This window comes from Rhinatrema bivittatum, chromosome 10 (genome assembly GCF_901001135.1).
Source record: "Rhinatrema bivittatum chromosome 10, aRhiBiv1.1, whole genome shotgun sequence".
Classification (NCBI taxonomy): domain Eukaryota; kingdom Metazoa; phylum Chordata; class Amphibia; order Gymnophiona; family Rhinatrematidae; genus Rhinatrema; species Rhinatrema bivittatum.
Genome location: NC_042624.1, coordinates 21,469,693 through 21,482,068, shown reverse-complemented (window position 1 = coordinate 21,482,068; position 12,376 = coordinate 21,469,693). Strand labels below are relative to the sequence as shown.

Genomic DNA, 12,376 nt, shown 5'->3' with positions numbered 1-12,376 from the left:
TGGTGGTGGGTGCTGAGGTGTACTTGGACCGAGCTAGTTTGGAGGCCAGACTCAGACAGGTGCCAAAGATAATCCGGCAGGCGGGGGAGTGGACAAGAGAAAGGGTCCAGTCCATGGCCGCCACACCAGTTGGAGAAACGCTTCCACTTCGAGCTGTAAGATTTCAGGGTAGAAGGTTTCCAGGATTCAATCAAGACTGTGGAGACACCATCCAAGAGCTGAAAGGGCTGGAGGATCATGCGCTCAACATCCACGCCGTGAGAGCCAGGGCCTGGAGGTTCAGGTGGCACAGGGTGCCCTGGTTCTGCGATAGGAGATTGGGAGCCGTCCCCAGCAGAATTGATGGACAGGTCCTAGAGCAGAGGAAACCACACCTGCCTTGGCCAGGAGGGTACCACCAGGATCATGGTCCCCCCCACCCTCTTGTAATTTTATCAGAGTCCTCAAGAGGAATGGGATAGGGGTGTACGCATACATGAGACATCGTCCCCAGTGAAAGGAGATTGCGTCGCAGACCGGATGGTCCTTCCCCGGAATCTGGGAGCAAAACATGCCTACCTTGTGATTTTAGGGAGAGGCAAACAGGTCCATGTCCGGCGTGCCCCAGCGACAGAATAAGTCAGCCTTCATCGCCAGGTTGAGGGACCACTCATGTGGCTGAAATAACCGGCTGAGGCAGTCCATCAGCGTGTTCAGGTGACCCGGCAACTAGGTGGCCCCTAGATATATCCCTCTGGAAAGCGCCCAATCTCAGACCTATATCGCTTCCTGGCAGAGGGGAAAAGGAGCCCGTGCCACCCTGCTTGTTGATGTACCACATCGCCACTTGGTTGTCTGTTCTGATGAGGACGACCTTGGACAGCCTGTCCTGGAAGGCCCACAAGGCGTACCGGATTGCCCGCAGCTCCTGGAAGTTTATTTGGCAGCGGGCCTCGGCTACAGTCCAAAGGCCCTGGGTCTTTTCAGGCAATCCGTGTGGGCCCCCTACCCCTGAAGCGAAACATCAGTGGAGGGAGTCATCTGGGGCAGCATGGGCTGAAATGGGAGCTCGGTTTTCAGATTGGGCAGGATCTGTCACCAGGTCAGGGAGAGGTGAAGAGGGTCTGTGACCGTCACTGGTGCCTCCAGATTCTGTAATGCCTGCCGCCACTGGAACTGCAAGGCCCACTGAGGGTCCCTCATGCGGAAGCGGGCCAAGGGAGTCACATGGACCGAGGCCACCATATGGGCCAGCAGGCGGAGCAGCAGATGGGCCGGCACCCTCTTTCTGTTGCCAACAAGGGTGGCCAGCGAGGAGAGGGCAACCACTCGATCCTTGGGCAGAAAAGCCTTTGCTTGTTGCCATATCCAAACTGACAGCAATAAAGTCTAGCCGTGGAGACGGATTGATATGTGACTTGAGGAAGTTGATAACAAATCCCAGAGTCTGTAAGGTCTGAACCATCAAGGCCAGTGCATTCAGGGCCCCGGACTGGGAGTCGCTCAGGATCAGTTAATCGTTCAGGAACGGAAAAACATGGGCTGAGCAACGCTTGAGGTAGGCAGCCACCACTGCCAAGCATTTCATGAAGACGCGTGGAGCTGAAGCCAGCCCAAAGGGCAGCACTTTGTACTGAAAATGTGCTGTCCCCACCAGAAAGCGGAGATACTTCATGTGGTTGGGGACAGTTGCAATATGTGCTCCTCTTCTGTTTGGTTGATTTTCCCTTTGTATTCCGTCTTTATGCTCTGCATGTGTTCCTCATTCTTGGCAGTCATTATGTTCTTGCTTATCGCCACAGTTTATCGCCACAGAAGTTTAATGAAATAAATTGTTGAAATGAAACTCGTACCAATTTTTTAACTCAAAAATAAATATATATTTTTTAACTATTTTAACTATTTACAAAAGTTTTGAAAATTATATACAATTTTTGTATAGGAGGGCATGGGGAAAAAAGGGGAGGGGCCGTGTCATGGGGGAGGAGGAGGATCATCGTCATTGATGTTTCTCAGGCGATGCCCATCCTGCAGGAGCCCGCGCCATGACGAGCAGGGACTGAGCTCCTGCCATTGTGCGCAGGAGCTCAATTATCTCCTGCTGGCCACGGTACAGATCGTGCAGGATGGTAACCGCCTGCACTGCCATTCCCTCCTGGACCTCCAGGCCGCGGATCATCTGTGCCAGGAGGAGCAGCACAGCGTCCAGGCGCCCCTCAAGAGCCTCCGGCCATCGACCCGCCCCTGGAAACCCGGAGAGATAGGGCCTCCTCATCTCCCATGGGACACCTCCCATGGGAGATCGCCACCCCACATGTCCCATGGGGACATGTGGGGTGGCGATGCATCCTCCCGTTCCTCTGCCTCTGCCGATGTGTGTGAAAAGAGAAAAAGTGAAAGCGTTACTGCTGTCGCACATGCAAACATCCAGAACAGTAGGAGGGAGAACTTAGTAACATTTTAAACAGGAACATAACCTCTAGCATTACAGTGAATATGACATTTACAAATGCACATGTGATGGGCGTGCCAAACGGCATTAAACATCCACATACTTTAACTATGCTGATGCTATTAAAGGCTCATCTTGGTGTTCTTCCAGAGGAGCTGATTCAGCATTGCTGGATGTCTCATCTGTGGTGCTCTCTGAAAACAGAAATAGAAAAATTGTCACAGCTGCGCATGCAAAGATCTAGAATGGTACAAATATTCAATTTCTTCATCACATTAGTAAAGAAGACCTTGCTGCTTGCATGTCAACCATGACAATTGCTAACAGCACATACCTTCCGCTCTGCAGTGGGCCTGCAGGTACTCGGGCTCCTCCCTCCAGATGCGCCTTGCCCGTGTTTTCAATGCCTCAACCTGGCGGGAATAGGAAATAGCAAACACAAGTTGAAATAAAACGTTTACTTTGCTTTTCAGGCAAAAAAAATTCAAAACAAACAAGTCAAACAAGTGAAGTGTCTGTTTTCCTTTTGTCACCCACAGCAATACAAAACAACCCCAAAATAGTGAATGTAATTTTACTTGTTTTTTTTTCCTGCGTGCTAGAAGATTACAAGAAACATAGGCCTACGAAATTACCTCCCTCGGGTACGAAGCCTGGGCATTGAATTGGGCCCTGAGCGCCCGCCAGACCTCTTCGGCCTGGTGCTGGTCCCACGGGTGCCCAGGGCTGAAGTAGAGGTGCCGTTCCTGCTGAACGATGAAGGAGGCCAGCAGCCTCACATCACCCTCTGCAAAACTTGGAAGTCTTCCTCTCGGCATCTTGCAAAGCATTAACAAAATGGCCGTCCGGGCGTGGCATTACACGTTTAAGCGCCCTGCCACCTGCTCCCATATCAAACCTTTCATTCCTAGCCAAAACCATTGAAAAAGTTGTACACACCCAACTAGATGATTATCTGGAGCCAAACAACATCCTACATCCATCCCAATTTGGATTTAGAAAAAACCTAAATACAGAATCTCTCCTCATCTCCCTAAATGACATTATCATCAGAGGCTTTGACAAAGGTGAAAAATACCTACTCATACTCCTTGACCTCTCAGCCGCTTTTGACACAGTGAACCACAATATACTGTTAGAACGACTGTCAAATATTGGCCTTTCTGGTACTACATTACAATGGTTCTCGTCCTACCTCTCTGAACGTACATACCAAGTAGTGATCAACAACACCCCATCAAAAATGATTGACCTCAAAACTGGAGTTCCCCAAGGTTCAGCCTTATCTGCTACCCTCTTCAACATATACCTCCTACCCATCTGCCAACTACTAAAAGATCATGGAATCTCACATTTCCTCTATGCTGATGACATTCAGCTTCTAATTCCCATACAAAACTCAATTGAAGACGCATACAAAAAAAACTTCAGATATTCTTATCTCAATCAAGCATCTACTAAACTCCCTGAAACTCATAATCAACTTTGACAAAACTGAAATCATACTCATGGATAAAAAACCCAATCCAACTCCGCCACCCCTGACAATACTAGATAAACAAATGATAACGATAATCCCTACCACCCATACCAGGAACCTTGGAGTTACCATCGATGCTGATCTCTCTTTCAAATCCCACATAGTAAATAAAACGAAAGGAGGATACCATAAGCTACTAACCCTAAGACATATAAAGCCATTTCTCAACCCTTCTGACTTCAGAACCGTCCTGCAACTGCTTATTTTCTCCACCTTCGATTACTGCAACTCATTACTTATTTATTTTTATTTATTTAACAGTTTTATATACCGAAGTTCTGGTAACAATGTTACTATTCACTTCGGTTTACATTACAACAATTAAATTGACAGAATATAGAATAATGTCTTACAAAGAACAAGGAAAATTGAAACTTGGAAAAAATAAATAATAAAATAACTTACAGAGAGCAAGGAGAGTACAATTTAAATACAATATATTTTGAGGAAAAGTGAATATATTTGCTGGTATTAACTATGTCGAGACTGAGGTCGATAGTCAGGAAGTTCAAACTTGGTTATTGGATTAAGAGAATGCTTGGTTGAACAACCCAATCTTGAGTCTCTTTTTAAAGATAGGTGCCGATTGTTCAATTCTAAGGTCAGGAGGGAGTGAGTTCCAAAGTTTAGGGCCAGCGGTGGAAAGAGCTCTTTACTTAGTGATCTTTTGAGCGGATGGGCCCTTAGCGTGCCTCTCTGGGCTAGCCTCGTCGGACGGGAGGTGGTGTGAAGCTGTAAAGGGATGGTGAGGCCAATTGGAGAAGAGTTGTTGATGACTTTGTGGATTATTGTTATGGTTTTATAGAGGATTCTATGTTTGATAGGGAGCCAGAGTTTACTTATTGGAATCCCTTCATCATCCCTCAAACCACTCCAAATACTGCAGAATTCAGCTGCCAGAATCCTTACAGGAAAAAAAAGAAACAAACACATAACACCTATTTTATCCTCTCTTCACTGGCTACCTATTTCTGTACGAATTACCAACAAATCAATGACCATCATTCATAAAATCTTAAATGATGATCTTCATGGACTAAAAGGCTTAAACATAACCCCCCCAAAACCCACAAAGAAACCTACGCTCTAACAACACAGGATTCTTAAACATCCCCACCTTAAGAGACGCTCATCTTTCAACTACACGAGAAGGAGCATTTTCCATTGCCTCCCCCAAAATTTGGAACACCCTACCCAAAGAACTGAGGACCCATCACATCCTGAAAACATTTAAAAAAGACCTAAAAACATTTTTATTCTGCAAACTCTATTCTAACTATCTGACACCTGATCATCCCAGCCCTCCTCTTCATGCTCTCCTGATGTACCCTCCTTTTTCACCCCTCCCTGCTCTCTCACTTGATTCATTAAATTCATTGAAAATGTTCTCCTCACTATTCTGTTATTCAACTACTAAGAAAGATGTTTACTGTTCACAATACTCTACTGTTCCCAACTACCATGTTAACTCCATTTGATTGTATGCTAATTGCATATTTTGTATGCTAATTGCATATTTTGTAAACCGTTATGATGGCTCTACCGAATAACAGTATATAAAACTCTACAAATAAATAAATAAATATACAGACAGCAACCAACAAGGACTGAATTACATAGTTGGGGTAAACAAGCATGGGTGTAGCTTGCTTATTGCGGCAATTACTATCCCTAACTAATTAAGCTAGATATTTCACTTAGTTGCAGTTCCAACACTGCTCTCTACATTAATGGAGGGGGGAAGGGAAACAGAACCAAAAAGGTTACTAAGGGCCAAGAGTAACAGATAAGTATGAGGAAAAAAAAAGTGTGAAAGCTTGCTGGGCAGACTGGATGGGCCATTGGTCGTCTTCTGCTGTCATTTCTATGTTTCTATGTACCATGTTTACAGGAAACAGGAACACCAAGGCATTTGTTTTTCACTCACTGTATTTAATCATAGGTCTCATAAAATACTACATTAAAACAATTTTTTTACCAAAATTTTTATTGCATTTAAAAATGATAGTCTTGTTTATCTTAAACATTCCTAAGTATTTTGCTGTACTTATCTTGTTATTGAGAGTCCTTTTGTGTCTGTTCCTCTACCCAGGAATAGACACACAAAGGATTCTCAATAAGAAGATAAGTACAACAAAATGCTTAGGAGTGTTTAGGATAAACAAGACCATCTTTATCTTTAAATGCAAGAAAAAATGTGGGATTTACTCCACTTTTTCCCAATGCACTCCTGTTTTGGCAGGGGCTTTTAACATGATATTGAATTTTAAACAGTCTGTCCTAAGGAATGTCTTCAAGGGGTAGAACCCAGCTCCATTCCTTATTTTATTTATTTATTTATTTGGGCATTTTTATATACCGAACATATTGTGTGCACTTCACGTTGGTTTACTTCAAAACTAGGGGACAAGCCATTAATACTTGGTCCCAAAAGACATTAAAATTAAACACCAAATAAAGCCCTTTAAAATTACTAAAATCTCATAATCATTCTATACTGTAAATTACAAAATAATAAAATACATTATATTAATAAAATATCATAACTACTGGTAACATCATTTGAAAGAATTAAAAATTATAAATAAATTCCTTCCTAGAGGTTATTGGTCAGACTGCCTCATAAAAGTGGGGGGTGGGGAAACAGATTATAAATGGATGGGTTATCGCTGTCCAAAACAGTAGTGCCCATGACATTGTTTCATTTTCCCCTTTTGTTTGAGGCAGTCAGTAGCTAGAGATCCCCACATAGACTGCCATCATGCTTGTCCTTGAAGAAAGAGAAGTTACTCTATTTCTCTGATGGCAGCAGGATGCCAGTCCTCACTCAACCTTCCACCTCCCCTTAAAGTTGGTTTCTTTTTCCAAATCTTGTTTTATCATGGATTAAGGGACGCTGTTTAGGAGGCAGGGAGGTAGCTAGGGCTGAACATGCTCAAAACTTTTAGAAGCTTTCAAATCAAAGTTCCATGCCAATCTCCATCTAATGATGTAACCCACATGTGAGGACTGACATCCTGCTGTAACTTCGCTTTCTACCATCACAGCCTGTAAGACACCCTTGCCCTGAGGATGCCTGTTATCTCTAGGATTTTTACACCTGTGTTATCACTAGGCCTACCAACCTTTTCCACTGGTTTAGTGTGCTTCGTAGAGCCTTCATGAATATCATGATATTTTGTTTCTATGCTAAAAATAGGTTTAGTATGCACACGAAGCTTTAGCATATAGGCCCCTAAACAGGAGCATTTACATTTATTTGAATTCCTTGCCTTTTGCTGATAATATCAAAATGGATTACAGTAAAAGAGCATGTAATTCAAGAAATATAAGTAAAAATAGTTAACTCTTCTAAGTCAGCTATATATTATATAATGACAAGCTTCTGGGCCGATACTTGATCTGGGCATAGGAAACATCTGATTGCTAAACATGTCATGATAGGACTTATGTATAGGTGGGATAAAAATGTTTTAAATAAAGGATGAGATGTGACCAAATCAGGGGATAGTTTCAGATTAAAGCCAATGATACCTGTTGTCTGACTGATTCATTTGTTTTCCCCAAATTGGGAGAGTCTTTCTCGCCCCTGCCTCCTTCTGATCCTCATCCCATCACCTCCATCTTGACTGCATTTGGAGTTCCCTGACTCCAGTAATGGAATTGATCACATTCATGTTTTGCATTCCACCGACCTGGAATTCTTGCAAGTATTAACTGAGTCCATTTGTCTTATTTCCTATGCAGCTTTGATGGCCGTGTAGTAGCCAAGCTTCCGTTTGTTCCACTTTCTTACATCCAAGGCCTGTCCCATAGGAATCTTCTGGGAGAAGATTACACTGATTGTTCATTCATCTTCCTGTACATCCTGTGCACAATGTCCATCCGACAGGTAAGTGTAAATCCCTCTCCTTATACTCTCAATTTACATGCTGTCATGATGTTGATCTAATGGGGAGTATGCTCACCTGTCGCAGAATGCCTCTCCAACAGGTGAGCGTGAAGCCCTTTCTTGTATTCCACCCTCTTAACATCCTTTTCAGGATGCTTATCTGATAGGAGAATATGAAGCCTCCCCCATACAACTTGCCCCTCTACATCCATCTATTTCATCCTTCTACACCTCAGGCATGATGTCTGTTTATACAGTATTTTGACTGCAAGCAAGATCAATAAGTCATGCTTTTGGTTTATGTGATCTGTCATATGTGAATGAAGATGATTTCCAGGACTTTCTAGAAATATTCTGCATGTGCTGGTTGTTTCCCATGTTCTGCTGCACCAGCTGCCATAATTTCTTTTTCATGTCAGTCATTAGAGAATCCTCAGCAAAACCACTCTGAGTGAGCCTGAGCCTGAGCCTATCAGATCTCAGATGCTGAGAACTGCAAAAGATGATGGCAAACCACAACAGTTCTTGCAGAGAATATCACAGTCGTAGGCCTTGATCTCCAAAGTTTCTGAAAAACATGCTGGCCAGGTGGATACTACCATCCACCTGGCCAACATGAACAGATAATGAAATATTAACAGAAATTAGGGAAGGTAACAAAATTAGTAACCCACTAGAAATGTGTGATTTCAATTACCTCAGTATTGACTCGATAAATATCACATTTAGGAGGTAACGTTTCTGGATGAAATAAATGACTGCTACTTGGAGCTGCTGATACAGACCTATTCTCCTAGGACAAACAGGATAGCAGTCCTCACATATGGGCGACATCATCGGATGGAGCCTTGATAAAATGAAGAAACTTTTCGGGGCCCCGAAGTCTGTTCCTCCTACTCTTGCGTCAGCTCTATCAACGTCGAAATGTCGCGGGGAGCCCCTCAACATGCTTCCCCTGGCTGTTCCTCTTACCCAGGGGTGGGCAAGTCGGTCCTCGGAGGGCTGCAAAACCAGTCGGGTTTTCAGGATATCCTTAATGAATATGCATGAGAGAGACCTGCATACACACTGCTCAGTTGTATGCAAATCTATTTCATGCATATTCATTAGGGGTATCCTGAAAACCCGACTGGTTTGCAGCCCTCGAGGACCGGACTTGCCCACCCCTGCTCTTACCAGTACCTCATCGCGGGGACAATGATAGATCATCAATTTCCCCGCACTCCCGGACATCGGGATCTTCCACTTCCTTGGCACCAGGGAAAGACCAGGCTGAGCACCAAGGGAGATCCCGCAAGCATTCAAGCATTGCCACTGGTCACCGTCAACGCACAGCTCCAGATCCAGAGCAGCACCAACAGCTGCTGGGTCGCTACCGAAGCAACATCAGCTATCGGAGGCACATCCTCCAATGCCCCCAGTAGTCCTAGGCATTCCCCAATGACAAGGCCCAAATCCAGTCTGGCAGCCCCAGTGCTGCCTTGGATCAGAAAGGTCTCCCAGTAGGAGAACATCACCCTGGTGTAGCAGGAAGCGATCCTGTAGCAAGGACCTGCTCTCCAGGTGATGTATTGTTCTCTCGCACTGAGGACAAGTCTCGCAGGGCTACTACCCAGGAGGGAAGGGTTAGGCAAGCCATCATAGTTGGTGATTCAATTATTAGAAATGTAGATAGCAGGGTAGCTGGTGGACGTGAGGACCGCCTGGTAACTTGCCTGCCTGGTGCGAAGGTGGCAGACCTCACGCGTCACCTAGATAGGATTATAGACAGTGCTCGGGAAGAGCTGGCTGTCGTGGTACATGTGGGCCAACAACAAACAACATAGGAAAATGTGGGGAGAGAGGGTTCTGGAAGCCAAATTTAGGATTTAGGTAGAAAGCTGAAATCCAGAACCTCCAGGGTGGCATTCTCTGAAATGCTTCCTGTTCCACGTGCACGTCCCCAGAGGCAGGCAGAGCTCCAGAGTTTCAATGCATGGACGAGACGGTGGTGCAGGGAAGAGGGATTCAGTTTTGTAAGGAACAGGGGAAACTTTTGTGGAAGGGGGAGACTTTTCTGAAAGGATGGGCTCCACCTTAACCAGAGTGGAACCAAGCTGCTGGCACTAACTTTCAAAAAGGAGATAGAGCAGCTTTTAAACTAGAACAAGGGGGAAAGCCAACAGTCACTCAGCAGTGCATGGTTCGGAGCAATGTATCCTTGAAGGATACTAATGAAACAGGAGAGTTAGGGCATCCCAACAGAGAGGTTCCAATAAAAGCAAACGTAGTCCATGTGGCCTATATGTAAAAAATCACTGAAGCTAATGATTTCCAAATTATCCCTAACAACGGAAAAGCAGGTTGTTAATACAAACAAAAACACACTTTGAAAATGTCTGTATGCCAATGCCAGAAGTCTAAGACGTAAGATGGGAGAGTTAGAGTGTATAGCAGTAAATGATGAGATTGAAATAATTGGCATCACAGAGACTTGGTGGAAGGAGGATAACCAATGGGACAGTGCTATATCAGGAGACAAATTATATTGCAATGATAGGGAGGATCAACTTGGTGGGTGTGTGGCACTTTACGTCCGGGAGGTTATGGAGACCAATAGGATAAAGATCATGCAAGAGACTAAATGCTCAGTAGAATCTATATGGATAGAAATCCCATGTGTGTTGGGTAAGAGTATAGTGATAGGAGTATACTACCGTCCACCTGGACAAAATGGTCAGACAGATGATGAAATGCTAAGAGAAGTCAGGGAAGCTAACCAATTTGGCAGTGCAATAATAATGGGAGATTTCAATTACCCCGATATTGACTGGGTAAATGTAACATCAGGACTTGCTAGAGACATAAAGTTCCTCGATGTAATAAATGATTGCTTCATGGAGCAATTGGTTCAGGAACCAACAAGAGAGATTTAATTCTCACAGGACAAGCAGGATGGTAGTCCTCACATATGGGGTGACATCATCAGGATGGAGCCTACACGGAACACTTTTGTCAAAGTTTCTAGAACTTTGACTTGGCACACTGAGCATGCCCAGCATGCCAGCAACCCTGCATCTATCAGGGGTTCCCCTTCAGTTGTTGTTTTTCCACGCAGCTATAGCCATGTGGATTCAGGAGCTCTTGCTTAATTCCTGACAGGAATTTTTTCCTCACGGAAATTTCAAAACTTTAAAAAACTTTACCCCACCCGGGGTCCCCCTTTCGTCATCGGTACCCGTTTTTGATAAGGTAAGCTTTACCTCATTCTTTTCGGTCGGTTACCGATGGTTTTTCCCTTCTCAGGCCTATGGTCACCGACCGCACTCCGGCCTAACTTTTTTTCTTTCATGATGGCAACGGGTTTTCGCAGATGCCCCGACTGTCCTCGGACAATGTCCATCACTGACCCACACCGGGTATGTGTGTTATATTTGGGCCCTGCTCACGATGTCGACGCGTGTACAGAGTGTGCCCAAATGACTCCGAAGGGCCGTCGGGCCTGTTTGGAAAAGATGGCGTTTCTCTTTTCTTCCAAACAGCTCACGCCATCGAAGGACTCCGTGTCTTTGATACCATCACCCACCAAGCCATGTCTCAGGTCTGACACCGATGTTTCCTGGTCAGCTTCGAAAATATCTGCCTCTTCGTCCTCGGCACCGGACAAGAGCAAGACTGACCACTGGGAAAAACATCGCCATCATCATCGGAAGACTCCATCCTCTGATCCGGGTGCGCCGGGGGCCTCGACCTTGGCATCGACAGAGCCACCGAGGAAGAAATCCCGCATGGTGGAGCCTCCATCCTCCTCCGTGCCTGGGACACCGAGGCGTTCCCATTTATTGGTGCCGGGAGCCGAGACTCCACATGTTATTGTGGACCCTCCAGCGACGCCTCTCCCAGCCTCCAACTCTGGAAACTGGTCTTCCAAACACCAACATTCCATGAGGAACTGAACCAGATGGTTCAGGAGCAGTGGTGCACACCCTGCAAGGAATTCCAGCTCCGGCGCCACCAGCCACCGCCACCAACTCTGACTCCGAGCACGGTTTCAGAACCGATGCTCGCTCCATTACTGGACAGACTAGATCTACTCATCAATGAACTTCCACCGGCACCGGGGAAAACATCGATACTTCACCATCCATCAACGCCGATTCCTCTATCTTCGGAGGAAGAGGGTCCATCGAGGCCCGACTCGATTCCTGGGCCATCGGGAGTTGCTCCACCAAGGCATCCACCAGAGTCACCGTTCCCATTGGTGCCTCCGCTGCAACCCATACCGCACCGCCCCTTGCAGGTGCCTCCATCGATGCCACCAATGCAACCTCCGATTCTATTGGTTAGTCATCCTGCTCTGGCTGGAGTAGATCTTCTGCTACCGTTTGGAGGTCTATCTGACTCAGATGATCAGCCTTATCAGCCTTGGACCGATGATTGTTCAGATTCTCAAGACTCTGATGATATTCCATCAGAACCTTCAGAAGAAAGAAAACGATCCCCTCCTGAAGATCTCTTTTTCATTAGTTTTATA

At 45.4% G+C, this 12,376-nt stretch overlaps 1 protein-coding gene across 6 annotated transcripts in view; it reads left to right on the top strand.

Annotated features, from left to right (window-relative positions):
* TMCO1 (transmembrane and coiled-coil domains 1) overlaps window positions 1-12,376 on the top strand; it is a 526,809-nt gene that overhangs the window by 402,283 nt on the left and 112,150 nt on the right. For all 6 annotated transcript variants that reach the window (XM_029617469.1, XM_029617467.1, XM_029617468.1 and 3 more), the window contains one exon: window positions 7,719-7,863. In XM_029617469.1, the coding sequence (XP_029473329.1) occupies window positions 7,719-7,863 (145 nt within the window). The remainder of the gene's footprint in view (window positions 1-7,718; window positions 7,864-12,376) is intronic.